Source organism: Maniola hyperantus, chromosome 2, assembly GCF_902806685.2.
Source record: "Maniola hyperantus chromosome 2, iAphHyp1.2, whole genome shotgun sequence".
Classification (NCBI taxonomy): domain Eukaryota; kingdom Metazoa; phylum Arthropoda; class Insecta; order Lepidoptera; family Nymphalidae; genus Maniola; species Maniola hyperantus.
The window spans coordinates 1,738,958-1,761,946 of NC_048537.1; the positions used below are offsets into that span (position 1 = coordinate 1,738,958).

At 37.9% G+C, this 22,989-nt stretch overlaps 3 protein-coding genes and 1 long non-coding RNA gene across 7 annotated transcripts in view; 2 read left to right on the plus strand and 2 right to left on the minus strand.

Moving 5' to 3' along the window:
• The window catches only part of ewg (DNA-binding protein Ewg), a 28,458-nt gene extending 28,245 nt beyond the window's left edge, over positions 1 to 213 (minus strand). Inside the window, exon 1 of the mRNA XM_069505383.1 lies at positions 109 to 213. The gene's annotated coding sequence lies outside the window, so the exon portion shown is untranslated. The remainder of the gene's footprint in view (positions 1 to 108) is intronic.
• LOC138403831 (uncharacterized) overlaps positions 1 to 22,989 on the plus strand; it is a 227,726-nt gene that overhangs the window by 85,185 nt on the left and 119,552 nt on the right. The gene's annotated exons all lie outside the window — the stretch shown is intronic.
• Coq7 (ubiquinone biosynthesis protein COQ7, mitochondrial) lies at positions 75 to 6,868 on the plus strand. Of its 2 annotated transcripts, none has more exons than XM_069505690.1 (4): positions 75 to 93; positions 3,159 to 3,241; positions 4,130 to 4,358; positions 5,652 to 6,868. In XM_069505690.1, the coding sequence occupies exons 2-4, from the start codon at positions 3,170 to 3,172 to the stop codon at positions 5,927 to 5,929; spliced, it is 579 nt and encodes a 192-aa protein (XP_069361791.1). In that variant the 5' UTR covers positions 75 to 93; positions 3,159 to 3,169; the 3' UTR covers positions 5,930 to 6,868. The 2 variants fall into 2 exon arrangements, with proteins under 2 accessions (XP_069361791.1, XP_069361789.1); XM_069505688.1 differs by lacking the exon at positions 75 to 93 and adding an exon at positions 270 to 420.
• On the minus strand, positions 1,403 to 22,817 carry shf (WNT inhibitory factor 1). Of its 3 annotated transcripts, none has more exons than XM_034981651.2 (8): positions 22,658 to 22,817; positions 12,648 to 12,814; positions 11,650 to 11,889; positions 11,129 to 11,272; positions 7,346 to 7,546; positions 3,023 to 3,118; positions 2,149 to 2,352; positions 1,403 to 1,659 (listed from the first exon to the last, which is right to left on the minus strand). In XM_034981651.2, exons 2-8 carry the CDS (start codon positions 12,811 to 12,813, stop codon positions 1,619 to 1,621), a joined length of 1,092 nt encoding a protein of 363 aa, XP_034837542.1. In that variant the 5' UTR covers position 12,814; positions 22,658 to 22,817; the 3' UTR covers positions 1,403 to 1,618. The 3 variants fall into 3 exon arrangements, with proteins under 3 accessions (XP_034837542.1, XP_034837531.1, XP_069361646.1); XM_034981640.2 differs by having other exon boundaries at positions 11,108 to 11,272; XM_069505545.1 differs by lacking the exon at positions 22,658 to 22,817 and adding an exon at positions 21,941 to 21,962 and having other exon boundaries at positions 11,108 to 11,272.

Consider the following 22,989-nt stretch of genomic DNA (forward strand, 5'->3'; position numbering starts at 1 on the left):
ATGGATTTTCTTTTCATGGAAAGGGAAATACCCCTCGGACTGAGCGGGGGGAAAGAGCTTTTTTTTGCAAGTGACTTGAATCCAAACATTTTCGTATGTAAAACTTACCAAATTTTCTTATAAAAATTTTCTTGTTTGGTTTATTTTTGGCCCTAAAGACGGGCGATCAAGAAAAATTGCAAGTTTATTTTGGAAAACATTGATCATGATCATGTCAGTTTGTGGCGCTATCTAAGGGAATTTTCACGAAACTATTTTGACATGTAAACATTTCAAGTGAACACAGGAAGTTTCAATTTTTCGTGAAAAATGAATAAAAACTACGCACCGATTTAAACGGAGCTTTCGCTGAGTTTGTAGTGTGAACAAAGTGTGAATATTTTAGTGATTTTATTAAACTTGAATAAAATACACGGTAAGGTAAGTCTGCAGTTCTAAACTTATTTCAATATTTTTTTCTTTTTCTGGGATATTTCGCCAAAATCTTCTTCTGAAGAATAGTTTTAAATCCTTCCTTCCTGTTTGTTTTAAAAAACGTAATTTTGCTCCAATTTAGTGGTCAAATGAATTCAGAAAACATTTTTTTTCATAATTTTTAGGTTAGGTTATTAAAACTATTTCTAAATATATAAAAGGAAAAGGTGACTGACTGACTGATCTATCAACGCACAGCTCAAACTACTGGACGGATCGGGCTGAAATTTGGCATGCAGATAGCTATTATAACGTAGGCATCCGCTAAGAAAGGATTTTTGAAAATTCAACCTCTAGCTCTATTCAAGATTTACTTTTAGAGACTGATACAGCAAGCAGACCTTACTTACTTTAAGCAGACTTTACTTTACCTTACTTAACAATTAGCTTTGCCAACGTTGGGGCCAATGCTAATTTCCCTATCCACATGTTGGGCCAACAGTGTTGGGACCAGCGTTGGGGCCAATGCGGAGCCGGTGTTATATTATCTCATCTTTGATTTTACTAAACTATCAATTTTAATAGATTGCATAATCTTTCACAACGATGAGAATGTTTCAGTAGGGTAGGTATAGTAGAATATAATTTATATTCAATTAAACTGTTAATATTATTATTAGATATAAATGTGAAAGACTGTCTATCTGTCGGATACTTTTTCACAGCCCATGTATAACCGATTTTGACAAAATTTGGTACAGAGTACAGACATACCTTGTAGCCCGGAGATGGACAGAAGCAACTTTTTATCCTAGAAAATCAGTTTTCATGGGAATAAAAAAAATCATGCATGAATGAATGAATGAAAGTCATGGGCTTCACCTAGTATTGTAAATAACTAGGTATATTAAAGAAAATCAGTCAATGTCACAGATATAATCTATTTGTATGGATTTGTAAGCTACAAGTAAAAGAAATACATTTTACCAAAGGGGTTTTAATAAAAAATAAAATAATGTACAAAATTTGTCACCTTATATTTATGTAATTTATATTTATAATTTTAAATAAAATCTAATCTTACAAGCTAAATGACTAATTTAGTAGGTAATTAATACAAAATATGTATAAAACTTAATAAAAATAATTAAATCACAAGTTAGTTATTAAGTAGATTGTTCTGGTTCATCAAATGTATTGCATTTCATCGTGGCCGCTTAAACTCTCCCGATTCCTCTGATGATCCTGGAAATTAAAAAAATTAATAAATATAATGTTGCGACTCTGAGTACGGCAGTTAGTAAGACAACTGTGGCTGTCTGTCTGTTGTATTTAATTTTTAAACTTAATTGACAGATCAAAATCTAGCGGCATCCTTTTTCATAGAGAGCATTATGAAAGAGATTGCAATACATACAGATGTGTCATTTGAATTTAGTTTGAAGATCGTTTACAGCAGAATTATGGTGCCAATTCAAAGACCTATTGAAAGTTAGTCAAGTGGTTTCTGTATGATGCATACACAAAATAAAAATACATATATAAAAATAACCCCGATAAATATAAACCGCGATAAATAAATAAATTAGGGTGCCGTATCCCGAAAGGAAAAACGGAACCCTTATACGATCATTTTGTTGTCTGTCTGTCTGTCGGTCTGTCAATTTGGACCCCGTGGGGCAACTATACTCGTGCCCCCTTTACTATACCCCCTGTCAGACAAGGCATACGCACCGTACGTCCGATGGCAGTAGCGGCCACGCCAGCCGGGCTCGCAGCGACACGCGCCCCCGCGACACACGCCGTGCCTGCAGGCGCGCACGCACTCGCCCGCCCGTCGCCCCACCTCGCAGTGGTTGCCGCCCGACCCCGCGGGGCAACGGCACTTGTTCACCCCTTTACACCGACCCCCGTTCAAACAAGGGATCACGCATTTTGCTGTAGAAAAAATATTGACCGTTTATTATTAATTAACTAATTATTATTAATTAACTAATCAAGAATTATTAACTGCTAGCTGATGCCCGCGGCTTCGTACGCGTGGATTTAGGTTCTTAAAAACCCCGTGGGAACTCTTTGATTTCCTGGAATAAAAAGTAGCCTATGTCCACTCTCCAGGTCTTTAAATATACAAATGCAAAAAATCACGTCGATCCGTTGTTCTGTTGCGATTTGTTTTATTTGTTCATGAAATATTTAAACTTCCTGTCTTCGCACACTTTCGCAGTTATAATAATGGGCTCTGATACAAAAAAGTGAGAGCAGTTTAGCTGTGACATTGACTTGATAATTAGCTGACTTAAAGCTGCCTAGCTTTCTTTGCGGCATCCCGCAGACGGCAGACTAGAACAGAGTTCAGTTTAGGTTTGTACCTTAAGAGGCAAATATACTAGGATTTGTTTTAAAACTTAGCTCATCCCATCTTCCAGAAGTACAACGGACGATTCAATTTAAATGTAGCTGCCGATAGTATAAAATTTGGTTTGTAAAAAAAGATCATAATGGTTTTGCACATTATGTTGGTGTTTTTCAGGCTGTTTTCATCCATAGCATAAAATAAGGTTGTATTAAAGCGGAAGCCTCAAGTGATCAAAATAATGAAACTTACAAAATTCACATCGACGACCGAAATACCCTTTAGGGCATTCGCACGTATCCTTCTGTATACACTTGCCCCCATTTAAACATTTCTGTGAACATATTCCTGTAACAAAAATAAACATTTGATATTTCGATCTTTGCAGAACAATCGAGGATGTATCGTCCACCGCCGATTCTCAATCACGTCAGAAGGGCGCATTCGGCAACATGGAAAAAGAATCCCCATGTAAGTTCAATTTTTATCTATGAGAAGTTTGGGGAAAACCGGATATACATGGGGCAGACTGAAGTACGTGTATAATAAAAGACTGGTAGGAGTCTTAGGGCGTTGAAAAAATGAAGTTACATATTGTGAGAAGCTTAAGGAAAACCTATCATACGGGAGGCAAATCCAAACTTCCGATAATTCTGAAAAAAAATTAGTGCAAGGCTTAGGAGTTAGGACGTTTTCAAAAAGCGATTTAGTGCACTACCACTTTAAAATAGGACGAGATTTTAGCTTAGGTATTTTCTAACGATCGAAATTAATATATATCTGTAATCTGTACTTAGCAATGTTCTTATTAGTCGAAATTGTACGTTTTTGACGAATAAAACTTAATTACTTAGTTGAAAATGAAAAATGAAAATGTATTTTTTCGGGTTGTGCCACACATGACATGGTTTATTCCGGCGCTTCTCCTACTTGAGGTCTTTTGACTTTACTACTCAAGTATAAGACGCGCCGGGATAACCTAACCAGGTCTAGCTGGTAATGTGTGGTACAGCCTTAAAAAATAAACGTTTTTCTTTCTTTCTTTCTATTTATTTTACAACAAAAGATTTTTTAGATCAAAGAACAAAGTTATTACACTTAAGGTTTTCTTAAACTTAATTACTATATACATCCTTAATATACAAAACGTTTACCAGTGGATCCTACACTAGATGTATCGTCGGAGCCGAGTAGACATACTTAGCCTTGGTTTACTTTTTTAATTGGCTGAGGATTCTAATTTATCAAGGAGTGAAGATTAAAAGTTATCTTAGTTTATTGATTGATTACAGATATATTGATTTATAGACCATCAAATGAGATCATAGCAAAAGACGCTTAAAGTTTTTTTGTTGTCAGTTGGATGCAATAATCCGCGTGGATCACGCCGGCGAGCTCGGTGCAGATCGCATCTACGCGGGGCAGATGGCGGTGTTGGGCAATACCGCTGAGGGGCCGCTCATCAAGCACATGTGGGAGCAGGAGATCAAGCACCGGCAGAAGTTCGAGGAGCTGATATCGAAGTATCGCGTGAGGCCGACTGTCATGACTCCCATTTGGAATATCGCGGGATTCGCGCTTGGGGCTGGTGAGTGAACCTTCCATAATCATCATGATCAACAAATCACCGGCTCACTACAAAGCACGGGTCTCCTCTCAGAATGAGAAGGGTTTTGGCCATAGTCTACCACGCTGGCCATGTGGGGATTGGTAGACTGCACACACCTTTTTTTTTTGTCCACCATAAAGCACCATTATAAAATGGTAGCTTTATTACTACTACCATCTAGCCTATGGGCTAATAAGTAATATTATTCTAGCTTAAACTTCTACTTATGATTAATTTTTAAATCTAATTTACAGACCAATAACTGTCCTTAGTTTATTCTAACACATACTTACAGTTCACTATGTTCTTGTGACCTAGATCACACACCTTTAAGAACATTATGGAGAACTCTCCGGCATGCAGGTTTCCTCACGATGTTAAAGCAAGTGATATTTAATCAATCAAAACGCACTTAACTCAGAAAAGTTAGTGGTGCGTGCCCGGGATCGAACCCCCGACCTCCGATTAGAAGGCGGACGTCCTAACCACTAGGTTAGCACAGTGAACCTTTACTATTCTATTATTTTATCACAACTCGATTTTGTAAGAAGCCAATCCTTCTCGAATATTTTTCTCATAAATCTCGTTATAAATGTTTATATTGGGATAAAACTAAATTAAAATATGTGTATGATGGAGATTTAAGACCAATGAGTAAATCTTGAAAATCAGGTACATTACACAGAAAGTCTAGAGAACTAAGAAAGGAGAGAAGTTTCTTCTTGGTGGCAGATGTTTGGTCGTTGACGTAACCACGTTCTTATCCATTTATGGTTTAATATTTAAAAATATCTGAATTTAAATTTTGAGCAGGGGTGAATTCCTGAATATTGGTACAGTTCACGACAGTTATGAAACTTGTAACAAAACATCGCGGCTGCACCTACACTGGCAGGCGTCAAATGCTGCCTACATTTGTCGCTAGGTAGGCTATGAAACGATCAGGTATCTTTAACTTCACGTCAACCCTAGCTTAATATTTGAAAAATGTCGATTCAGGATCAAACCGAGTTTTCTGATGATAGTTCACTTTGATATTAGTTTGTCTTCTTTTTATAGTTTTTCAAATTTGCTGGCAGCAAGCGTGCCGTAGCCTAGTGGTCAGAGCGTTGGGCGCGATCCCAGGAGACGCGGGTTCGATTCCTGCTGGTCCACAATTTTTGATATGTACCTATTTAAAATTATGTAGTTTGTCTTCATTTTCAACATTATGGTAGATCCATATAATTCAGTTGATCTGTAAGTTATATACACCAGACAATTTTGTTATAGGTACCGCCCTCTTAGGCAAAGAAGCCGCTATGGCTTGCACAGTCGCCGTCGAGACCGTGATAGTAGATCACTACAACGACCAACTACGAACCCTGATGGAGGATCCCAATATAGACAAAGACATCCTACAGACTATCACCCAGTTCAGAGATGAGGAGATGGAGCACCACGATACAGGGATCCATCACGGGGCGGAACAGGCCCCGTTCTATAAGGCCCTCACTGAAGTTATCAAGGCTGGCTGCAAAGCTGCTATCGCTGTGTCTAAGAAGATCTAAGTTGTGACGAAGATGTGGACTGTATTACAATGTGAATTATACTTAAGAAAAATGTCTCACTACCTCAACTAGGTATAGTAGTAGGCATAGAGCAGAAACAAAGAGGAGATGTTGTATTAAGATTTCCCTATGAAATATCGAGTGACATTTTGCGGGGTGAGGGGTTGTGGAACGCCGCCCACTTCTCAATTTTCCATCTGCGGGTTAGTAGCAAAACTACTCGCTTAGCGACCTAACATCGATATATTGATGTCACTACATAGTTCAGCTATCTCACACTAGATGTCAATAATCTAGAACTATTTTAATAATTACGTATAAAATTACTTACAAATGAAATGTGATACCATTCATAGCATCAGAACGTCTGTCTGAATAACTTTGACACGATAAAACACAACACTTCATCCTTTTGTTCTTAAAAACGCGAAAACACACCGATAATACGAGTCTCAATATATGTGAACCTGACGAACGCGGACAGCATACTAACTAAGGCCCCGCCCACAGTGATGACGTCAGGACCTAGTTGAAAATCACAGTGCACAGTTGCTTAGGCCAACTCCTCTTTGTTTCTGCTCTATGGTAGTAGGTAAGTACATAATGTATTATATGATTTATAGTTATGACTTACGTTGAACATTAAAAAAAACTTTAAACAATCGCTAAACGCGTGTTTATTTTAAACCTGACAGATTTTCCATATAAAAACTGTCAAAACGTCAACTTAGTCAAGAGTTAGCTTAAACTCGTTTATTTTTTGTGGTAAGTTTATATGAATATTTTTGTAGTATAGTTTGACACGCTCAAGTCTATATCTAGACTATTTTCATAGCACTGGCAACTAAGCTTGGTTGTAGTTTTCGAATTTAGTGTTACTTGGATTTTTTTATATGTAATATATGTTTAGTTTACTTGGAATATATATTTGAAAAAGTATTGTATTTTGTTTGATTAAGTCTTCTAGAACTCTCTTCTCCATAGAATCAGTATGCCCTTGTTATCTTTAAAACAGACATTTTTACCCAACACTGACGATATACTTACTTAAATACTATAGTTTTAATATCATTCTCTGACACGGATACTGGGGACAACTTATCACAGCCACAAGCACATTCTCTGATGGTGGGGTGCGTTGCCCCCGGTTATGCATTGGGGATAACATAACTCGGTGCGATAGTATTGCCCCAAGCATTTTGTGCCCAAATTTAAGACTCAGTATTTGAACTGAACATACCTCCTTCTTAGTATCGTCTCTAATATTCAAGTGAATGTCCTCCATAATAGCTAGGCGACACGAGCACTAGTCAGTTTCATTTACTGGGGTTTTCATTTAATGACGCGGTGCGATAGATTGCTCCAACTATCCTAGCATTAATATTTTGACCCACATTAATGTATATTTTGACATACCTCCTTCGCAATGTCGTCCCTGATATCCAGGCGGGCACGAGCACACTCCGGGCGCGGTACAATTGCCCCCATTCATACACTGGGGATAACATAACGCGGTGCGACAGTGTTGCCCCATGTATCCCTCGGGGCATTGGCATATCTTCTCACTATTACACCAGCCTTGGTTCGCACACTTTTTGTCGCATTCCGGATCGGGACCTGCCGGTTGGGAAACCGTTATCACTTAAATAGCAAATTTATTGATTAATGTAACTTTCAAAAATTATATCGGATATCTAACGTGGGAAAGGTTTGTTAAGATGAAGGTAATAAAAGTCGATAGATTCTTATGATCCCTAAAAGCTTATGTGGACATAGTTTTTGTTATTTTTATTAACTGTACCTTCTAATGACGAGCGAGTCTTTCAAATGAGGATATGAAGAAACTGAGTCTCTTTGGTACTTTTCAAGTTATCAATGAGAAGGGAAAGGGAAAGATTTTTTTATCCTTTTTCGTCCATACTAAATAGTAGATTTATGCATAGTTAACGTACTCAGGGCTCAGAATACCTTAGGAGCATATTTTGAACAATAGAAGATTATAAGCAAAAGAGCCTTAATATTTAATACTTGATTAAGTATAAGAAAGTGGTGGAACCAGCCTAGATAAAGTTGCGTGTGACATCAGAGAAATGACAATGTCAGATAATATCAGTGTAGTTCCTCCACTAGGCTGGATCTATATGAAATATAAGTCCCGCAAATAGCTAATGCGCGTGGCCGCCATTTTAGTGACGTCAGCACTAGACTGAAGTTTCGAGCTGATTGTATATTTTTATTTCGGCTGACGTAAAATGACTTCATTTCGATGTTAATGAGACATGGGCTCCAGCGCAATAGCAATTTGCGGGACTAATAAAGCAAGCGATTGTACCAACCTAAAAACGCAAATGCTGTGAGCAGAGGCACCGTACGCAGCAAGCCGGCGACTCGGCGGCGTTGGCCGGAAAACAATGCAATTGGTTAATGCGGGGCGTCGGTTATGTGACGTTTAGGGGGCCAAAATTATGCATTCGGTTAACTCTGAGACCCAGTTACATACCAGGCAGTTAAAGTAAGAATACCGTTGAAGGGCCACCAAATAAGAAGCAAAGTGGATTGCACAAGTTGTTAAGGATTGGTCAAAGTTAACGAACCTTGGCTTGTGCAACTGCAAAGTGATGTTTTTAGTGGTTTTTAACTTTAACGGTAATCTTATTTTAACCGCCTGATGTGCAACTGGCCCTGAGACTAAAGGGGCCAAACCATGCCTAACATTTTGATTTGTACATTTGAATCATTGATAGATTCGAAAAGTAGACTGAATTTAAAACAAAAGTTTAATACGAAAAATCGCTAAATTGGGGCAAAATGATCTTCATCAGGTAGCTAGTCCATCATTCCCAATTTTTTATTTATTTATGTGCATTTAAGTTTGCACCACTATGAAATTGACTGTTATATTCTTGTTCTTAATTTATCAACATGAGCCACATTTTTTGTTAAAGATTATGAGGTATATTTTTCCCTAAATTTTTAGAGCTAATCCATAATAGAATTTTCATATATTACAATAACGTCAACTCATTACAGTATAATAAATTGATCTACCTAAGTATTATTATTTTTATTCATAATTTTTCAAGATTTCAAAAGTCGGTAACAATTGTGCCTCATACTACGTATATAGTACTCGATAGGTCGAGATGACAGTCGGCGTATGAGGTGGAGGGGCGCCCCCACCCCGATTGCCATCTCGACTTGTCTCGTAACTACTATACCTATTTCATTTTTAATGCTACGATTTGATATTTAAGTCTCTACTTCCAATAATTCTAAGTTACAATGCATAATATAAGAATTATTATGTCTTCGTGTCACTGTGCGAAAAATATAATAATTCATCACAAACTCTAAACAATAGACCAATAAAACATGTCAATCGCCGTATTGTTCCAACTTCCAGCTGAACACAAACACTATTTAGTTCGCGTTGGATTATATTACATACGGAAAAATACTTAGGTATTATTATAGAAACGAATTCAAATCTCATTTATAAGTTTACTATTTAATATCTAGTGTATTATAGAGTCAGACTCGCGCACCGAGGGCTCCGTACTACAGTCGTATATTTTCGATTTTTGCACGGTAAATCAAAAACTATTATGCATAAAAATAAATAAAAATCTGTTTTAGAATATACCTACAGGTAAAGCCTTTTTATATGATACCCCACTTGGTATATAGTAATCTTACTTTGAAAGTTGAAAATACTAATTATTTGTCCATGAACACTTTTTTTTGTAATGTAACCACAAATTAATGTTTTGCGGATTTGTGCTATAAGACCTACCTACCTGCCGAATTTCATGATTCTAGGTCAACGGGAAGTACCCTATCTTGGCTGACAGACAGACAACCAAGTGATCCTGTAAGGGTTCCTTTTTCCTTTCAGGACGGAACCCTATATTAAGTTCACGGTGCAATATTTTGGCGCCCTTTAGGTCTTTGAACAAATTCTGAGAGACGAAGCATAAGGAGTTGAATTAATAAGCTTAGAAGGGACTCCATAAACTTGTTAAGATTAAGTTGTAGCTCATGAAATCGTTACGATACGCTTTATTGTAGAAATCTTATAAGAAAAGAATAGTAAAAGCATTGCGGATGTGATTCTAATATTGTAATTGCAAATTAAGTTATAAACAATACTTAAATAAAAAATATGTTTTAATAATTACTCTAATAAGTACCACTCTTTTGTAAAAAGTCCTCACAGAAACTTGCAAATTTTCAGTATAGTAGTCAAGAAATTAGAAAATTTTCCAGGATTTAGAACACTGACAAGGTAGGACCAAGGATTTAGAAAACTTAAGAATAGCGGAATGGGATGTGCGAAAGAAAGTATCAAGGATGTAGAAGAAACCTCATGAATTTTGAGAACCATCTAGGATGTAGAAAATTCACACATCCACAAGAATGCCGATAACTTACTAGGATGCAGAAAACTATCAAGGATGTGGAAAATTTAAGATGGGCGGAAACTTTAGGCTGTAAATAACTATCATGCATGTAAAACTCCTAAGAATAGAAAAAAACCAGCCAAGTGCGAGTCAGGCTCGCGCAATGAGGGTTCCGTACTACAGTCGTATTTTTTCGATATTTTGCACGATAATTCAAAAACTATGATGCATAAAAATAAATTAAAATCTGTTTTAGAATGTACAGGTGAAGACCTTTCATATGATACCCCACTTGATATAGTCACTCACTTCGAAAGTTGAAAATACTAATTATTAGTTCATGACCACAATTTAATTTTTTTTGTGTGATCTAACCCTAAATTCACGGTTTTCAGATTTTTCCCCAAATGTCAACTATAAGATCTACCTACCTGCCAAATTTCATGATTCTAGGTCAACGGGAAGTACCCTGTAGGTTTATTGACAGACAGACGGACAGACAGACAACAAAGTGATCCTATAAGGGTTTCGTTTTTCCTTTTGAGGTACGGAACCCTAAAAACTACCTAGAACGTAGAAAACTACTTATCAAGGAAAAGGGTACAGAAAATTAAATAGAATGAAGCAGGAAGTAACTAAACTAATAGTAGGTATAGTAGAAAATGGTACCTATAGAAAGTTAAAAATCTGTAAGACCAGCATTTATAGAAAGAAACGCAATTACAATATTAAAATGCACATTCGTAAAAGTGTTAAAAATGCGTTGGCGATACAATACCTGTCCTTTCTAAATACACACCTCTCTGTGCGCACTCCTTCTTTAGGTTTAACCTTAGGGGGGTGCCCTTCAGAGGGTTGCCGCGGTGGTTCTTGAGCTCCAGCCCGATCTCGAACGTGGCCACACCGCTTACGTTGCCCATGCATGGCAGAAATATACTGAATTCTGCGAACAACATTATTGGCAGCATCAAGGTATCTAATATCTGCTTTGGTTTAATTCTTGGGTTAAGTTATAAATTCGTTTCAAAGCTTAGCTCGTTTTAGCTCAGTGAAAAAGGCCAAGATAAGTTAAGTTTATAAATCCGTTTCAAAACTTAGCACTTTTAAGCTCAGTGAATAAAGCCAAGATAAGATTAGTTATACCTACTTATAAATCTGTTTCAAAGGTTAGCTCATTTTAGGTCACTGGAAAAAACTAAGATAAGTTACGTTATAAAAATAAAAGCGAGCTTATTGTAAGATTTAACTCATATAATGTCTTTTGCAAAACGATGCTTTAAACAGAATTGATACAATTTCAAATATGAGGAGTACAAATACCTTTAGGAGTTTTGGGCACCCTCCCTTTCGTCTTTATGGACAGCAATGGCGGTTTTAAGACCTTAGGGTCCGAAGACGTTAGCGTGTCGAAATCGTAATAGTAGCGCTTCTTAGACCGCCACGTGAAGTTCACATAGCCCACTTCTGAGGGTATGATGGGCAGTTTGTGCGAAAAGTTGGGGTCCAGGATGTATGGCGATATATTCCCGTTCACTATGGCGAAAACTTGCATTGATATACCTGTAATTAAAGAGATTTGTTCTTCATTTCCCTTTTCTTTTGCAAAAGAGTTCAATAGATAAACTTTCGGGTAGGCTAATTTGGGAAGTGATTTTCTTTAGTTACGTTCAGATTTCGTAGTACCTAGTTCACAAATCCCACCCACAGTCAAACCGCCAGATTTTACAACATAAGTTTTGCAAAAGCATATTCGTAGCTTTAAAACTTATAAGTTCTTCTAACTCATATAACTTGTTGATATTGGTCCTTCGAACCGGATTATTGGTAAATTTTGATTTGCAGGCCGATATTTTTAATATGAGCCAGCCCATTATGAACCACTAGGCAGTAGTTAAGACGTCGGTCTCCTATTCGGAAGGTTGGGAGTTCGATCCCGGGCACGCATCTCTAACATTTTGGATCTATGTGTGTTTTAAGCAATAACTGCAATTTAAATATCACTTGATTTAACAGTGAAGGCCAACATTGTGAGGAATTCTGCATGCCTCAGAGATGATTGATCTTTATAATGTTCTCAAAGGTGTGTGAAGTTTGCCAATCCATACTATAGGCCAGCGTTCTCATTCTGAGATCCGTGCTCAATAGTGGGCTATGGCGAGTGGCGATGGGTTGATGATGATTTGCATAGCTTCAGCCTTGTTCCTGACGTACCTCTCATCTTATTTGACTTGTAGTTAATGGTCCTTCGAACCGGATTATTGGTAAATTTCGATATACTTGATGGCAGTTGGCCGTAATTTGCATTGGGGCGCACTCACCACTGAACATCCTCACTTGTCGCTCGTCGATCCACAGCGAGATGTCCGCGTTGAGGCGCTCCGAGTCCTTGTAGTCGCGGCGGCCGTGGCCCACGCGCGCCGCCACCGACAGCGCCAGAGCCACTCCTGCGAACACGCGCGCCGCGAGTGACGCCGAAGACCGCATCCTGCCAAAAGAAGTCATTATCGTCATCGTTATCAACCGCTAGACGTCAACTGCTGGATATAGGTCTCTTGTAGGGAGTTCCACGCGCCACTGAATCTATGGTGTGAGATAATAGCCATTCTAGCATCTTGGGACCCCAACGTCTATCGTTTTTTCGACCTATGTGCCGGCCATATTTTACATGAAATAAAATAAAAAATAAAAAAACAGTTTGTCAACAATCTAACGTGCCTTCTTAAAATTTAAAACCTCTCCGCCACAATGGTCTCTGACGGCAATACATTAGCGAAAGGTAAACGGGATAACAAGCGTGTAACTGCCGCATAATGTGTTTGTTGACCGTACAAATAGCCGAGGAGACTTCAGAAAAAAGTTGGTCGAGTGCGTTCACGAACACGCACAACGTAGGGTTCCGTGATCCTAGTAAAGATAAGTTTTTGTCTGGCTTTTGTTATTTTTGAAAAGAGTGGCTAAAAGCTGAGATCGTTCATGTGTGCATTAACTTTGCTCCGATTTTAATCCATACTAATATTATAAATGCGAAAGTGTGTCTGTCTGTCCGTCTGTCTGTCTGTCTGCTAGCCTTTCACGGCCCATCCAATCAACCGATTTTGAAGAAATTTGGTACAGCTATAACTTGCATCCTGGGGAAGGACGTAGGATTTTTATTCCTTTTCATCCCGGAAAATCAAAGAGTTCCCACGGGATTTTTAAAAACCTAAATCCACGGCGACGAAGTCGCGGGCATCATCTAGTTAGAGATAAAACGAGACAGGTGCTGGATTCGTGTTTACGGTAAAATGACAACTACGGTCTGACGATCGTAATCACCTCTGATTGACTCTCGCTCGCTATTGGCTACAATGCATTGTTGCAACAAGAATACCATACATCAGCCAATCACAATAATAATGAGATTGTAATAATGACTGATGCAATTTTTTCGCAATCGACCAACTGGGTTTTTTAGGGTTCCGTACCTCAAAACGAACCCTTATAAGATCACTTTGCTGTCTGTCTATTCGTCTGTCCGTCGTGCCCTCTTGTCTTAGGACAACGCGCAGCAGCGTTCAGAATTTGAGAAAATGTAGTAAATTTTCTTCTTCTTCACAAATTATTCTTATCTGATCACAATTACAACAATTGTCAAAACATCCATGCCATAGCCCTTGTACAAAATTCTTTTCAAACCTGGCTAGCGAACAAACGTGCTAAGGGTTCCCTGTTTTACTTTGGAACCCTGAAAAAACAAAATTATCACAGTTAACATAATTGATTGGGCCCGTTGGGACGTGCGGCCACAATGCGCTCACCGTGAGAACGGCCGAGCCGGGGGCGGGGGAAACTAGAAAAAACCGACAACTTCATTAAATAACCTCTGTCAAAAGTAATGTCTAATACTTTTTTTCTCGCTCCCGATGTCGAATTATACTAACAAAAGGTGTTAACCAAAAAAAATAGTCACACCAATAGGTGAGCAGGGGTCCTCAACTATTTTGTCTAGGATTCATTGATTTTGTTTTTTTTTATGAAGATAGAGCTGGACCTACTTTGTTTCTTTTTTTTAGCTATCGGATGTTAGTATTAAGATTTATTTAACTAGAATATTATGAGCAGAAAATATATTATAAGACGTGCTTTAAATTATAAAAATACAATTTCTTTTAATAAAAATGTATTTTTTCGATCAATAGATTTTATGAGATTTACTACAAATTCAAACTACCCATTATAGGTAGTAGACTTTGTTATTTTAAACATAGAAGAGACTTATTTATTAATAATTACAGCAAGAAGTATAATAACTTATACATGAAGATAACCTATAATTAGCGGCAGTCAGTAATAACTGATAACGCAGTATTTTCGTTATTAATGTATGTAATGACTAATGAAATGTTTTTGATAAATTATACCTACTTTAAACTGTGAAGTATTGCAAATAGACAAAGTAAGTTACGTATTACAATTTTGTAAGTGTCTAGTTACAGATATATTAAACTTGTGTAAATGTACAGAGACAAATATAGATTTCTTCAAGGTATAGGTATGAGTGTAGTGAGGTAGGTAAATAATTTAAAATACTCAACGCAAATAAGGAAAATTAATACTAAATGGAACAGGTTAAACAAATAAAAGGTAGGTATGCTAAAATAAAAATGCTTATATAAGTATAGATATACTTAAAAAGAGAAACAGCTCGACCGTTTGGGTAGAAACTTAACATTTTTCACGTAGGTATCTACTCTCTGTAACGCATAGGTAAAAGATTTTAAAAAATTCCACTGGGACCCAGTAAAAAACCTAAACGGATGAAACGGTAGAAATCGCAGAAATAAGTTAGTCTCAAAATAAAAAGGCAAAATCACGGGTAACATTAGTTAATGCGATGCGACACACGCATCCTGCGATAAGGGCAGTGCATGCGAATGACCCCATGCGGTTTTGCGAAACTAACACCGACACTGACACTGCCGCCATTAAGGATGGACCATTTCACAGGTAGCATGTGAAAAATCACGTGAAAGTCCTCTTCATATTATGTAATACTTGTTTTTTTTTTTTTTTTTTTTTTTTAATAGATATAGCGAACAAGCGAGCAGGCGGGTCACCTGATGTTAAGTGATTACCGCCGCCCATGAACATTTGCAGCACCAGAGGAGCCGCCGATGCGTCGCCGGCCTTTTAGGAATTTGTTGGTCCGCCCCTTGAATAACCCCATGTTATAATCTAGTTACCTTACTAACAAGCGATGATAGTGATGATAGTGATCAAGACGTCCGCCTTTTTTTCGGGAGGTCGGGGGTTAGATACCGGGCACACACTTCTAACTTTTCATGGTGAAGAAAAACGTCGTGAGGAAAAGTTCTCCATAATGTTCTCAAAGATGTGTGGAGTCTGCAGATACACTGGGCGAGTGTAGCAGACTACGGCTTTAACCCTCCTCATTCTGAGAGGAGACCGTGCTCAGTAGTGGGCTGGCAATGGGTTGATCACGATGATGCTGGCTTACTTTAAATAATAGCCTGTGAAAAATCATGAACCAAAATCACACAAAGTTTGAAAATTATTACATTTTGATCTCGCCTTATTTTGCGCTCGCATAGTATGATCCTTAGCCTGAGCTAAAATAGTATGCGAGCAATGTTACTCGCGTTGATGTGTGTTAGAAAGAGAAAAACATCTGGTTAAATTAATGTAAGTATACGATTGTAAGTGTGAATATTCACTTTCTATGAAATCTCAGCGCTAATGATTTTGATCATAATTTCTACTTAAATAAATTTAGCAAACGATTGTAGGCGTGAAAATTCAAAACTAGTTTGCGTGAAAAATCACCTGTGAAATCTGAAGTGTGTGTGGTGAAAATTCACCAAATGGAAATGATTGAAACGTAAGTAGCGAGCAATAATACCCATCTCTCCCGACACGGTGGTTTATCAGGAGTCAGGGCGGATCCTAGCCGGCGAATCGGGTTACAAATTACACCTCTTTTGATTAATACTAACTAACAATGCTTTCGGCTTTTTCAATACCTAAATATTTTATGATGAAATTGTTTCCTTAATTTCATGAAGCGAATGTACTAGTAGGTAAGTAAGTAGGTATATACCGATGGTCCGTCAGAGTTATGTCCATCGAATAATACTAATTAGTCAATTTGTTAGGGTTCCGTACCTCAAAAGGAAAAACGGAACCCTTATAGAATCACTTTGTTGTCTGTCTGTCTGTCAAGAAACCTACAGGGTACCTACTTCCCGTTGACTTTAGAATCATGTTTTATTTCATTTACCTCTTACCATTCTTGGCGAACTTACCTACCTACGAATAACTCTACCACCCCCCACGCTTTTTAAAATTTTATTCCTTCGAGAATTAGAAGCTTGTCTTCCATATTTTTTAAAAATAATAATCGTATGATCGAAATTAACAAGAAATCAATATAAAAGGTTTCACACCCCTGCCACGCACTTGTTAACCTAACCAGCCGTTGAGCGGACCCGTTCGGGAACAGGTAACAGAGTAAAAAGAAAAAAAAACAACGTGGTCCGGCTGACGGACGGCGCGACCGCTCCTGTCCGTCGCGCGAGTAAAGACGCCTGTTCACGAGACGGATTATTTTTAAAAGACTTTCAAGATAACGAAAGTGCTTCTGATAAATGAAAAACCGGCTAAGTGCGAGTCAGACTCGCGCATAGAAGGTTCCGTACTACAGTCGTATGTTTTCGACATTTTGCACGATATTTAGACGGCTGCATATTATTAGTAATTAACTATTAGGAAAAAGTCTGAAATATATGGGAAGGCCTTCTCCTCATAAATTTTGTATTATCCCAGCAAACATGCCGCAGACTCAGAATTTAGCCAGATTAAAAAAAAAAGAATATTACCCATGTTAAATGACTAATATTCCCCTTTCCTCTCCATCTAAGCGTTAGGCTTGTGCTAGGAGTAGGTACGACAATAGTGTTACTCGTGTGGTTGTACTATTGTCGTACCTACTCCTTTTGCGCGTCGTTGTTTGAACCATCGACCTTTCGGTTTTCAGTGCACTCCTTTACCGGTTGAGCTATTGAGGCTCTATTCAATTTAAAATCTATGATACATAAAAAAAATAAAAATCTGTTTTAGAATGCACAGGTGAAGCCCTATCATATGATATTCCACTTGATATAGTTATCTTACTTCGAAAATTGAAAATACTAATTTTTATTTCATGAACACAATTTAATTTTTTTTGTATGATGTAACCACAAATTCACGGTTTTCCGATTTTCCCCTAATGTCTTCGATAAGATCTAACTACCTGCCAAATTTCATGATTCTAGGTCAACGGGAAGTACCTACCCTGTAGATTTCTTGACAGACCGACAGACAGACAACAAAGTGATCCTATAAGGGTTCCGTTTTTCCTTTTGAGGAACGGAACCCTAAAAAAAGACATTGTTTTTATTTTTTTAGTTGCATCAACAACGCTGAGAACTTTTGATTTTTTTTGTTTGGTTCATCATTTTAAAAATGGTTTTCTTAATTAACTATTGTTGAGAATTTCAGTCTACCGGGTGATCAGGGTTTTTCGGCTGAATTTTTGTTATTGTTCAAATACCTAAGTAAGTAGGTACCTAGGATAGAATGTAGATAGATATACAATGAGGGTTATCGGTCAGGTCGCGATGGAAATCGGGGTGTGGGGGTTGTAGAATAGAATAGAATAGAATGTTTTTTTATTCATGTAAACTTTTTACAAGTGCTTATGAATAGTCAGGTAGTTTTAATTTACCACTGGTTCGGAATGCCGTTCCTACCGAGAAGAACCAGCAAGAAACTCGGCGGTTGCTCTTTTTAATTTTTCAATTTGTCCCCACGGACACACGGCACAGTCGCATAGCCCCCGCGCTAACCCGGTGCGGGATAGCGCGGGTGACGTGCGGCTGTGCGGGGTGTCCCCCCGCCTCATACCCCGATTGCCATCTCGGTCAGTCGCGTTATACTTAGTTAAAATTAAAATAGGGATAAACCTAAATCGTGCGGAAAACAAATAATTTGGTGACTGCTAACTAAAAGCTAATTTATTAGTATTTAAATTTACAGGTCAATACCACAAAAAAAAAACTATATATAGTATATATTATACATACAGAAAAACTTATCACTAAAACATTTATAACTAACTAAAATACAAAATTGAGCTGTGTTCAAATGTTTGCGAAAAATTAACATATCTGACTATCATCTATGGAGTAGGTACAATAAATACGTAAAATAAGCACATAAAAGGGGGTAATAATTAATCCAATCTTGTAATGAAAAATTAAAAACTAAGTGAATTCTGTAGCAAATTTGTATTTTCAAATCACTGTTTTCATTATTTGTATTCGCCCTCAAGTTTTCGCACATTTCAGTATTTCAGTATTTGGAAATCAGTTATCTTGAAACCTAAAATTTGAATTTATTTTCAGTCATTTAAATACGTGCCTATAGAATATAGATACATGGATGATACATCACCATATTATGGTGACCAATCATTCGCATCGTGTCGTTGCAACGCATTTTTGTGTTTGACCCTAAGTACCTATAAGTAGGTATAAGTCCCGCAAATTGCTATTGAGCTGGAACCATGTCTCATTAACATCGAAATGACGTCATTCTGACATCAGCCAAAATAAAAATATACCATCAGCTCGAAACTTCCGTCTAGTACTGACGTCACTAGAATGGCGGCCACGCTCATCAGCAATTTGCGGGACTTATACCTACTTAAACTCCGTCGTGGCTGTGTATGACGCATTTGGAGATAATAACGTAACCAGAGAGATCCACATTTGATGGCCTGGGAAAGTGTATCAGTGTACAAGTTTACCGTAGGTACCTACTTAATAAAGTCATCGGAACTATGATAAGTGATAACCCTTGTGTTTATAATAATAAACGAAATTTTATATTTGGATCATTGACTTATATATTACTTGTATTGACAGGGCCATTGAACAAACAAAATGGCACCGATTCAGTGGTGCTTTATTTTAGCACCAATGCAACCTCAGTGACGCGGACGTCTGGATTTCAAACGGGTCGTTCATTAGTATCTAAGAGGTGGCGCTGATTTATTTGGTTCCAAAAACGTGACAAAATTTGTTCTCTTGTCCATATCTTGTCATTTATATCGATGATTTGGATCAACATAATAGATATACAGTACCTACGCGGCCAAAAGTGATGACAAAAGTGATCTTTAGAAGATAGCAGATTTGTAGAGCACCGTCTCGTTCGTTGAGGCCGACAAAACGTCATATGTGTATGAGTGACAGAAACAACGCTCTACAAAGCAAAATGTCATTCTAAAGGCCGATGTTCATCACTTTCGGCTGCGTACTGTATTTAATTGCCCCGCACGTCACCCCCGCGCGGGCTGTGCGTGTGTGCGGGGCGTTCCCGCCCCAATTGCCACAGTAGCCTATCCATAGTAGCCTGGAGATGCAAGGATGCAGTACCAAAACGCATGATTCTTACAGCATCAGGGCTGAGGAGATGGGTCCTCGAGTTCAAAAAGTCTTTACTTGGTAAGTACCTCCAATATCAATTTATAACCGACAGTTTCTAAATCCCATCAGTCTTGGTGGTCAAGTCCCCTGCAGCATCAGAATTGAGGAGTTGGAATCTAATTTTTTTATAGGATGATTGGGATGTCACAATGTTTCTTTATCGATTAAAAAAAATTACGCAAATCGGTTCAGAAATCTCGGAGATTTCGGTGTACATAGGTAGATAAACACAACTCCTCCTTTTTTAAGTTGGTTAAAAAAGTAGCCTATGTTACTCCTTGATTAATCCTCTACTTGTCAGTAAAACTCCCGTCAAAATAGGTTCAGCCGTTCCGAAGATTAGCCCGTTCAAACATACAGAAAAATCAATTTTATTTATTACTAGCTGATGCCTGATGATGATTAAAAATCCCGGGGAACTCTTTAATTTTCCGGGATAAAAAGCCTATGTCCTTCCCCAGGTTGCAAGCTACCTCTGTACCAAATTTCGTCAAAATCGGTTGAACGGTTGAACCGTGAAAAGCTAGCAAACAGACAGACAGACACACTTTCGCATTTATAATATTAGTAATGGATAGTATTGATTATTAAGTAGGTACCAATCATAATTCACATGCGATAAATCGTCCATGTTCCCATATTATAACGAAACCCCTACAAAGTATGTAGTATGCAAATGTAACGACCGCTAGTACGTTTTTCTCGTGGCAACATAATTGCAGTTCACGCAGTAAACCAGATTTAGGTGCAAATCGATCATCAATGCCAATCGACTAATCGAGTGAATAGCCCGGCTTATCTTAGGCACAGTTTTTTGCCAGGGCTACCAGCTAGGTGATTCTTTAACTCAGTGTCTAACACTAAATGATAGCCACTGAGGTTGGTTAGTTGTACATTGCTGCTTCACTGGGTGATATTAAAATATTTTTTCGTAGAAAACCTTCAACGGATTAAAAAATGAGCGCCGTGCCTATCATTCAATGTTAGAAACTGAGTTAGAGAATCACCCTGCAGATCGAAGTGTGACAATTCCTAACTATATAGTACCGACAGGTCGAGATGGCAATCGGGTATGAGACTATCCCGCACCGGGTTAGCGCGGGGGCTGTGCGGGTGTCCGAGGCGTCCCTAACCTGATTGCTATGTATATGTAAGTATCACTACCCCTACCACTACCCCTATTATAAATGCAAAAGTGTGTTTGTTTGTTGGTTTATTGGTTTGTCCTTCAATCACGGAGCAATGGATCGACATGATTTTTTTGCATGGTTATAGTCAGAGAGTGACATAGGCTATTTTTTATCCCGGAAAGTTAAAGAGTACCCACGGGATTTTCGAAAATCTAAATCCACGCGGACGAAGTCGCGGGCATCAGCTAGTGTACCTATAATAATAACACTGTGGCAGACGGCAGTCGTAATTATCGCAATGATTGTTAAAGCACCTCATCGAGACTAAATTATGTTGTAAACAATCTCTAAAATAACAGGTTTGATATTCCTTTTATAATACTCCCATTGGAAAAGGATATCACTATATTTTGTACTAGATGATGCCCGCGACTTCCTCCGCGTGGGTTTAGGTTTTTAAAAATCCCGTAGGAACTCTTTGATTTTCCGAGGTAAAAAGTAGTCTATGTCCTTCCTCGGGATGCTAGCTATATCTGTACCAAATTTCTTCAAAATCGGTTGAACGGATGGGCCGTGAAAGGCTAGCAGACCGACAGACAGACACACTTTCGCATTTATAATATTAGTATGGATATCTGTAATCTGTCAATTTACGCGCTGCAGTAGTCAAATACTGCAGCATCATGCTGAGGCAGTAGCCTTTTCAGCTCAAACAAGACATCATTTTTCTTTTTAGTACTGTCGAGCTCGTAGTTTTAAGCTTACCTAGTTTTAATTTTTTAATTTGTAACATTTGGTTTGTATGTTTTGCTTTTTTTGTCTTTTTTTGTTTTGTGAGCTGAACAAACTTTTATTTATTTATTTATTTATTTATTTATTTACTTAGTTGAGTTTAATGATTGTGTACAATAATTAGCCACAATCCCATTGAGTGTGTTTGGGCCACCTTACCTGTACGGCGCTGCCACAATCCATCCAGGGACACTATTAATAACTCTGTTTACATTTAGGTAGGTACCTACGCGGCAGATAGCATTGTTTACGTTTTTACACGTTTAATCTCAGCTCCCGAAAGTGGGAAGAGGATGTTTTGTATAAACACAAGCTTCATTCAAATAAACTTCACATAAAGATTGATGAAAACCATTAAGGTAAGCACCTAGGTAGCTAAATAAGTATATTTCATTATTCATACCTTAATTTTACCTACGGGAAGTAGGTACTTACCTACCTACCTAGGTACCTACGGGGTCAAAGTGAGATCCTCCTTTTATGAAGTCGGTTAAAAACCTATAGGTTTTACCGACCGACCAATTTAGTAGTAAGGCCGCCTTTGCACCCTAGCGTCCCGAACGCAATTGTTTTTATTTTTATTTTTACGTCTAGGTAGCAACCTACCTAAGTAGGTACTTACCTACTAAGTAAGTTATTCTTAAATAAGTTGTCGTATTATCTAACGCAAATATTAGCATAGACAAGTAGGTAATCTAATCGAACTAGAATATGATAGGTACCTATTAAATTGGCTTAGAACACCAAATCGATTATATCGATCAATCAATTAAAAACAATAAGTGAGATCAACGATCTCAGGTATTGTAGCCTGTAGGTATGAAATGATCCGAATTGGCATACGGCAATTAATTTGCCAAAACACGGGGTCCGTACCTGCTAAGTCTTTAAGATAATTATAGGGTTAGGAGTCACAAATCACGCGATCATGTTTCCAAAATTCACTTCACAGGCACCGATCGTGAACGCTCAACGCAAAACTGACGAGAATGAAACTTATAACTTTAGAATAACACGTCTCGCTTCCACAGCGATCCCGAGTTGACTGCGATTTGGTTTTTGTTCGCCGTTGTGAGATTGTGGCTTTAACATAAACTTTAAAAGCATTTATCCTGCCACGTTACCTCTATTTCGAACGCTATATCCTTAACAATTAAGTTGAAAATTCATTTTGAATGAAATATAAGCTTTCGCGAATAACTTTGCAA